The sequence below is a fragment of the Priapulus caudatus genome, unplaced genomic scaffold (assembly GCF_000485595.1).
Source record: "Priapulus caudatus unplaced genomic scaffold, Priapulus_caudatus-5.0.1 Scaffold748, whole genome shotgun sequence".
NCBI lineage: Eukaryota > Metazoa > Priapulida > Priapulimorpha > Priapulimorphida > Priapulidae > Priapulus > Priapulus caudatus.
Window position 1 is genome coordinate 112390 of NW_014577809.1, and position 9747 is coordinate 122136.

General features: G+C 39.3%; 1 protein-coding gene across 1 annotated transcript in view; it reads left to right on the top strand.

Annotated features, from left to right (window-relative positions):
* Positions 1–8228, top strand: part of LOC106813269 (protein O-mannosyltransferase 1-like) — a 32536-nt gene extending 24308 nt beyond the window's left edge. Inside the window, exons 16-17 of the mRNA XM_014817369.1 lie at positions 7363–7452; positions 7789–8228. Of these exons, the coding sequence (XP_014672855.1) occupies positions 7363–7452; positions 7789–7903 (205 nt within the window). The 3' untranslated portion in view covers positions 7904–8228. The remainder of the gene's footprint in view (positions 1–7362; positions 7453–7788) is intronic.
* The last annotated feature ends 1519 nt before the right edge of the window (positions 8229–9747 follow it).

The window sequence follows — 9747 nt, forward strand, 5'->3', positions numbered from 1 at the left end:
AAAGAGATTGCCCTCCCACTGGTTTTCCAATTTAGGGAAATTTATCCTCTTCTACAACACTGGGAAGGTGTTGTTAGAATATTGTGGCCTTGATCAGCACTTCTTTAACAAGCAAGTAATGTGACCTTGGGTTCCTACCACAACTTGCTGTTGCCTCCTAGTAATTCAAGAATTCTAAAAATATTAAAATTTTGACCTGGGAAACTGGCATTACCAACAAGCCAATTAATTGACTCAGCCGTGTTAATCACTAAAAGGAAGTGAATCATAGAATCATATCATTGATTCGTGATTTAGGCTAAATAAACTTAAATAAGAATTTGCTAGAAAAATAGCCGGGAACAAGGAATGTGTGGTGAGTAATGTATTAATACAAAAGGGTAAGTCTTAAGTAACTTGGGAGAATCCATCATGTTTTATAACTTACCCGGTCAGCCATGTAGACATGTTCAACCATGGTCCAAAGCAATGAACTTAAACACAGAGCCGCGGTTATATTAACTGGTACAAGAAGAGCGTAGCAACTGTTAGAAAATATGTCACATAGTTGAGTGCATAGGCCACCAAGAAGAACTTCTCCATATGCCTCGGAATTCTATTCCATGTACCTAAGTCCACAAAGAAAAAGATGCCACAATATGAGAGAATTGAAAGTCATTAGCTATAATTAACGGGGTGATAGCAGAGTATGTTCACAATGATACTAAATGGCTATATACCATGAAATTATATATGATGAAACATACCTATATAAACAGAATCAAAGTGATATCGCTACAATGTGTGAATATAATCGGTTTTGCGATTTTCTATACAGCAGGTCCTCGCATAAGAATGCACAAGAGAATATCTGAAGCAAAAACCACAAAAATTAGTTCATATTAACTTGCTGTAACTGGTTTTGTTTGCTGGTATCTAATAAGAAGATGTACACACTGAGAAATGGAAGTAAGGTGACACGAAGATGAAGGAGTGCACCACGATACCTTCATCAATGTCCATAGCACTGCCTTTGGACCTCCTAATTCAGGTAGAATCACCAACAACCCGCAGTATGCCAAACCAGCAGCGACTCCACTGTACAAAATCACTGGAAATTACCTAGCCAGGTGTATGCTGAGCCTGAAAAGAACATGTGAAATAAGTTAAAGTTGACACCTCAACAGTACGTTAAACATGGAACGTAACTGGCTAATGTCACGAAAAAAATTGCATTCAACTTCAATTCACACTTTAATATTTCATGAGGAGATTGCGTGCATGCAATATTTATCAGAGTAATGATTAACAATTAAGTACCGATATGAATAAAGTATAATTAGAAAAGCTGCACATTGGACCTCGCTGCTGACCCAGTATGCCGTGGTCCTCCGCCCAGTAAAATGGCCAACTCCAAAGGCCTTGAGCTGTACATATGCTCTAACGGTCGATCTATTTCTTGTCATCAAACATCTTCTCCTTTAAAGTTTAGAAGTGCAAAGTAAGTTATGATTCTAAAATGGAATGTGTACATCAATTATTTAATGTGCTGGCAATGCAACAGTAGCTTTCCAATAATTGATTCACCCTTGTATTATTTGTCAGGCGGTTAATAAGGGCCATTTTCTCATTTTTGGGAGTAATATTTGAATTAAAGAGTAAATATCTAAAGCTTGCATTGTCACGTACAAAGATGCTTTATTGAGACACCCATGAAGCCAATGAAAAGTGAAATCTAGTTTTGTAGGAGAAATTCTGACAATTCTGCAGAGTGATGTAGCAATCGGTGACTAAGGCCACTATGCAATGTTGTGTGAATACACTGGCAAAATTTTTGAGTGAAGTTTGTACTTTTGAATCAGTGGAATCGTAGCATAAATAAAGAAAGCAATGTTGTCTATTGTACTGAGACTTCTTAGTATTTTAAATTTATTTTCGTGTTCACGACTTATTCAGAACCAGGTCTGGCTGTCTATGGACACCACATATTCTGGTGATCTTGCCTACAAACAACATCTATATGGTGGGCAATAGTGTTTCATGAACCAAAGTAATTGGTCGTGATCGTACACTGAACGTCAGTGTGACGTCAGTGGCTTGATCTACCACCATAGATAGTGTTTGTACCTAATACCACGCGATATATAAGGATAACCGAAGTCGATTTAATTGTTAGTGGTTAGTGTTAGGGTTAGAGTTAGGGGTTAGGGTTTAGGGTTAAGGGTTAGGGTTAGGGTTTGGGGTTGGGGTTTTTGCATCATTCCGCTGATAACGAAAGTCTGATGCAAGAAGTTGATGATGCGTCAGTATGGAATATGATCTCATGCCCACAATCCACCAGCACCATCCAGCAGGCTGTATGCCATTCCACTTCGGAGATAAGCCGAGTTTCGTGCGTGACCGTCAGTGTAGATCACGACCATACTTGGTTTCCATGAAAACATAATGCCAACCACATATGATGCTATATAAAGATTTCAGCCAACAGGTGGCCAGCACTAAGTGTTGCAATGTTAATCAATACGTATTCTTCAAGTGTTATCTGTAATAGAATCTAATAAAGCTTCTTCCGTGTTCCTGTTCTAACTAGGCCGAGAAAATCCATGTGAAGACCTCTCTTCATCTGGTTAAATGTACAGCATTGGCATTAATGAAGGATTACCTGTAGCTCAGCAAAACTTCCGCCAGAACCCTAATTTATATGGTGATGAGTTGGGAATCCATCTGCCGCGACGTTAGATCATCTCTCGTTGCTGCTTAGCCCTCTACTAACAAGCACAAACACGTATAACAGCATTATAGTCCCTGATTCAACACTGCTAACCGAGTAAGCAATAGGGCAAACGAATACAGAGTGTGGGACCAAATGTGCATAGTCACGAGCATATGAAGGCACAGAGTTGCTAGTGAACACAGCGAAGTTGAAACACATGACATCCCCAGCCCAGTAATGTTAAAACAGTAGATTACTGCAAATAAGTAACCGTGGAACCCAATTCTAGTACAGTTCAATGATATTCACAAATATATGGACTGTGGCATGGTTCAGTGGAAAGAAAATGACATAACCGATGCAACCGTTGCAAAACAGACATTTTTATATGACAGGATTGTAACATATCATGATACAGTATCATAACCATGGTTGCAATACTGAGCAAAACGAAGGAATTATTTTGTTTAAAGTAATAATAGCTACCCTTTGTATATCGGTGTTCCTCTAACATTCCATGCCGTCAATCTCATGACTGAATTCCAAATTATCAGTCACCAACCTCAAACTGTGAATCCCCAGTCTGAGAAGCTGCTTCCACTACTATACCACACACACCACACCAGATATGGATATACAATTAAAAAAATATAAATGCTAAATGATCTACTTGAGCTATACAGAGGTATAAAAAATAATGTTTTCCGTTATAACTCTTCTATACTTCAGGCGTTAAAGTTCAATAGCATATATTTACTCGAATAAAATGTAGTTCTCGGTTAAAAAAAAACCTTGTCTGGTGTAACTCACCTTAAGAGCTAAATGAAAGAACAACATGTGAATGTCTGACATGCGATCTGTAACAGAAATCCACACGTCATCATCTGTCTTCGCCGGTTGAGACAATATCCTAAGTAAAATCCAAGATAAACACACTTACACACAACAGCCACTAAGATAAACCAAGTCAGGGCACAAGCTCATTACTCAAGAAGACATTTTAAATACGCATGCATGGCACACACACGTTTGTTTAACACAGATCAAACAGTCAAAAGTAGAAGTTGTTTTCTTTGTGGGACATAAACTCAATGTCTGTCCTCACAAAACTCACTTTTGTGCACAAAAACTCAATTCTGTCTCACCAAAAAGTCAATTTGTGACCACAAACTCAATTCTGTTCATATTGTCCCACAAAACACAATTTTGTGAACACAAAACATCAATTCTGTCGATCCTCGTCCCACAAAACCAATTTCTGAAGCATGCTGGCAAAACTCAATCTGTCAATCCTGTCCCACAAACACTAATTCTGTCCATCCTGTCCCACAAAACTTAAATTTGTACAGCTCCATTTGCATGATTTTTCGATTTTGTGGCCCAAATTAATGGCAGCACGCATGTAAAAAGGGCTAACCAATTGGTCCAGAAACTGGGCTGGAGAAAAGTATGTCACGGTCGCATCTTGTTTTTTAACTTAGTGACCTATTCTCTCAGCTCAGTTTATAAGAGGAGTGGTAGCCGCTTCTTACATGCGTGTGCCATATTTGGGCACGATTGTGAGTGCAGTTGAGTTTTTGTTATATTGAGTTTTGTACAGGATTGACCAGAATTGAGTTTTTTGTGTTCACAAAAAATGAAAGTTTTCGTGAAACAGATCCAAATTGGCTTTTCGTGCAGCAAAATTGACTTTTTGTGAAGACGGAATTGAGTCTTGGTGTGAGTTTTTGGAGGATGCAGGGATTACTTTTTAATTTAACGAATGAGTTTTAGAGTCCACAACTCATTTTGTCCAAGTTTATAGGTACAAAAATGCCTGTCCCTGCATTGGCGCCCGTAATTCTGCGCATAATTATGAGAGAGAGGAAGCATGGATAGATTTAAATCAGTTTTTTACTTCACCTTACGTTGACTCATTATGAGATGATTATTTACATTTTATCGGGCGTTTCTTGCTCGTTGATTTTCCCTAACAGTCTATAACATTAAATATCGTTTAAAGGCCACTTGCACCTCAGTCGCAGATCTAATTATCTATCACGATGCCATATGACAGGCTAAATTGGATGTGGTGCATATACTGATCATATGTATTTACAATGTATTTACGAGGATGAAATATTAAGTGTTGGATAAACTAAATAACACTAATTTTTCAAAAATGTTATTTAATAACACTCGGTTCCGAGTTACCCATACATAAATGTTGTAAGGTCACTAAAGAACTCCCACTCGCGAGAGTCTGAAAGTGCAAACGACCTGTCCACTTCCTAGGCTTAAGAAACCTGTTCAGACCGAACAAGTCCAACCTAACCTTCAGCAAGCAGAGGAGGGGAGTGATAACAAAAGAGTGAGAGAGAGAGAAAGAGCGAGAGTAAGTAGACTGACTTCAACGCACATAAGCCAGCGCCAAGGTGATTTATGACTTACGATCCTCTCACAGTGTGTGTGCAAGACTGGAAGACGATTGTGATCAATGTAAAGGTGACCTCTTGCTTGATGGGTTAAGGGGTGCCGCGACGTTGTGGCTGTAAGGGCAATGAATTTGTCATTCCATGCACCTCAGCCCACTACGTCTCCATGTTTCAGTGGTTATGTGGTGTTTGATCAACGCACCATGGAACACTGAAACGTGCAAAAATACGGCCAGCCTTGCTTATATACAAATTTGACAATACTATAATGTAATTGCCAATATCTGCCTAGATCCTGATATATTTCTTGTCTCCCTCCTCTCCTCTCTCGTCTCTTTCTCCATATATATATAATATATATATAATATATAAATATAAATAATATATTTCTGCCAACGCTCCCTCTTCATCTCCCCATCCTCCCCAATCCCACCACTCCACCACAGAGTCACCGCAGTAGACGTTAGATGAGCGCTGTCGCTATGCGGCACTTTTTATTGCTTCTAATATATTAGATGGGTGATTGTAATTTTATGTTCTCTGTGAGAGATGAGATGGTTTACGCCTATCATAATACTGCTGTCGTTCTTCCAGGTTCTGGACATTACCCACCTCACTGGGAAAGTGGCTGATATTGTTTCTATCTATACGTTTTGCGACATTCTTGTATGCATTTCGCGCTATTGCTGGCCTTATCTCATTTAAACATGGCTTAACTAGAGCACTCGGAGAGCACAGATCTCCGCCAAGGCAGCTGAATTCTCTCAATGTGGAATTTTTTATTAATTAATTAATTAATTAAGTGGAAAAATTAATTAATTAATTGGATTCGGATTAGTGCGAGCGTGCAGGTGGGGGAGGACTGTGGTTGCCCCTTAGCCTGTGTTTGCGTGTTTGTAAGTCTACAGCCAGCGCACCTAGCGGAAGTGAACTGAAACGTGCATGTTCACAAACAAACAAACCAACACTCAAACATTCGCCGGTGAAAACATAACCTCTGCCACGCCCCTGGCGGAGGTAATAACTGCCTCTATCTCTATCACGTTTAGTTTAGTAAAATGTGTAAATTCTCTATTTGGAACCTTGAAATCATTGTGAGAGTACAATACAACTGACAGACCTGAACGAGTAGTATCAGTTATTTGATAGAAGCATACAACTAACTCTTCACTACAGACCTTAAAGTGATTACGTCACCGTAAATAGTAAAAAATAATATAAGTAATTCTGTTCACATTTTATGGTTAAATTGCTGCATTATACTTCTTATTTTACTATATATATATTGTTCGATGTGAACATACACTCGTGACTCATACATAGCGCATAGCAAGCAATTAATGTTGAGAACATGAATTTAAATCGTCCAGGTTTTTTGGATTTTTAACTAGTTGAAAAACAATCTTATCAGGTAAGAATTTGACGATTTGTTTAGTCCCGTTAGTTCTTACTTTTAATGTAAAAAAATGGCAATTTTTGTTAACAAATTTTACCATAGAAAATTCGTGACGTAGTCCCTTTAAATTAATATTATTTGTTCATATAATATCACAAGTCGCTCTGCCTCTACGTGACTGTTTAATGCATTCCATCATGTATGGTTTTAGTTTTATAACCGGATTCCCATTATTTTAAACTTTATAAAACTTCCAACTCCACGTTTTTCTATTATCAGAGTCCCAGTGGAGCTTGGCATCCTTGATTTATTTCTTAATTAATCGTTTTATTTTTTTCATTCCAACACAGGGTTCTCTAAGCTTTTTCATTATAGCATGAGCAATTGCCCAAGGCGGTTTGCGTGATAGGGGGGTCCGGGGGCATGCCCCCCTGAAAATTTCAGCATAGCGGCTATGATATTTAGAGTGGCGGGTGCATTTTAGGATGGCGGGGCTCGACGATAGCCTGGGGGGCCGCCAGGCTATAAGTGCTCTTGGAGAAGCCTGCAACATCATCGCTAGTGTGTTTATTCTCTTGATTCTCGAAGGCACTAGTGCAAATCAGTATCACTATCTGTAAACCATTTTCATTACGAGCAACACAAGGAAATCTCATACTAGTTTTGAACGAATATTGCATTTCTACCGCCTCAAATATTCTCTCGCCTAGCACAGGACAGAGTTTAATTGTATGAAAGGGTCCGACGGAATTTCAGTTTACCACTGTTAATAGTAGTCGTGATAATGATTGTTAATGTTTTGGTGAGTTTTCTTGTCATTACAACTGGTTGCCTTATTCGATAAATCATTTCATTTGCAGGAGCTGTAAAGGTAATTGCAGGTTACTGCAGTTGATCTTCCGGTGTTTAATACTCATGTGGCTTGCCTACATTTTAATTATCTACATTAGGTAAGTTATCACATTTGGTGTATTTCATATTGTTTATAAAAAATTGTCAAGCGAGGTATGATAGTACATTCCACGGGTTAGATAGATTGTCGTGAATAACATGGCTGTACTTAACCCACACTATATCTGCTCTTACTTCCTCTTGTTATTATATCCTGGGAACTTATCTGGTTCAGTAATTGTACCGCTGTATGTACGCGCACATTGCTGTCTAGTGTCTACCACAAGTCACTTAGTTGGATGTTCATCTCTTTGAGAAGTGCAGTGCTGATGTATTAATATGAACTGATGATTGATCTGTTGAACCTCATTGACCTTTAGTACTATGTAAATCAGGTATGCGTCGCTGTGCTATGGGGACAAGGCACACACTGATGAGGAGCTGAGACGTCTAAAACTCAAAGACACCTGGGACTTTATATTACACGAACGAAACTGTCTAGTTCCTTAAGTTGGCACACTTGAAACGTAGATAACTGAAACTTTATTGTGCACGGTTGCACAATCTATTTAGGGACAAAATATAAGTCCCTAAAAGACTTGAATCATGAATGAAATCCTGAAACATTGCTACTAACGATTCTTGCAAGTGTGTGATGAGTTTTAGTGCGTTATGCACCCTGCCAATTGTTGTGTGTACAGAAAAGCCACATCAACGTGTGATTGTATACATTGCAAACGGCAGTATAATTAAATAAAGTCTACACCTGCTTTGTATATTGGATTTATAGTATATACCTTTCATAGAGCGTGGGTGCTATGTTACTTTTCATAGGTTTTTTAGCTCATCTGACATAGTCAGATGCAGCTTGTAGAATCGCTTGATCGTCCGTCCGTCCGTCCGTGCGTCCGAGCGTCCGAGCGTCCGTGCGTCCGTCAACAGTTGGGCACAAATCTTAACCGCTCGACGTACGGTCACGATATTCGGGACGTGGGGGGTAATCCGAAAACGAGTTGGGATGTCGAAGCTGGGGGTCAAAGGTCAAAGGTCAAGAGGTGTAAAAGAAGGGGGAACATTCACTCCTTAACTTAAGGTATAGGGAGGAAATGCAGAATTGCGGCACAAATCTAAACGGCTCGACCTAGGCTCGTGATAGTCGGTGTATAGCATCATGGTAGGAAAAGCCATCACTGTGCCGAAATTGGAGGTCACAGGTCAAAGGTCAGTGGGCACAGGGCAGATTTTAGACATTTTCTGAGGACATGGTCTGACGGAGCGATTGAAAAACTTTTTTGTTTCAGCGGTGACCTAGCATTTTTATGGCTTTATTGAAAGGACCATGAAATGTCCCTTCTGCTGACATGCGAAGAGTAAGTGTCGGATAACCTTTTGACCCTCAAGAGGAGGGTTAAACTTGGATTTGTTGACTGTCTGTTAGAAAGAATTTGACTGCCGGGTTTGCTAGTAGAATCTATACATGCCTGGATGTATGAGGCTACAATGTCACAGTGAAATTTCAAAAGCTAAATTTGGTTAAAGAAGGTGTATGTTCCTTAAATCGTATAATTTTTATGTCATTCTGTACTGTCAGTATGTTACATGTAACGTATGCCACTGCCAGTGGCTGCTGCCAGTGCATGTGTTGGGGCAGTTTTTGCCTGCGTTAATTGGTTGCAGGTGGCAGCTCTCTATTGCAATTTGCAGCCTGTAGGCTTGCGTAGGTAAATGGATGAGTGCTTACCTATTCTGTCTTGCAAATAGTTGTTGCTACTACGAATGATGGGAGCTTCCATCTTTAATCTGAAGACACTTAAACGTACGCGCCATCTCGTGGCAACTTTCATAACGATCCCAACGAACATTCTTTTGAGAAGGTTCCTGATACCATCCCTGTGCATTCCACTGTTTCGGCGTGTATGTGAACACATTTGGGACTAACAGGGTTTACTAGAATCCCTCCACTCCACCACAGAGTCACCGCAGTAGACGTTAGATGAGCGCTGTCGCTATGCGGCACTTGTTTTATTACTTTTAGCAACGCAGTTTCTATGCTTGACAGTTAAACTTTTACTTCTTGCCGTAGTATTCATTCCCACTTACATAAAAGTGTAAGGAAATTTTTCAAATTTATTTATTAAATAAACGTTTATCTCTTTCCTGTAAAATCAAGTAACTGACGTGGGAATATCACGTGCCTATATGTATATAACGTTGTACCATGAACGCGCAATACCACTATCATGCCGTATGTAACTAGCTACTTATACTGATGCCTTTTATTCGTTCAGTCACACAAAATAAAATGTGGTAAAACGGAAATATATTGGCACAAAAGAGAAGATATGTCTTTCATT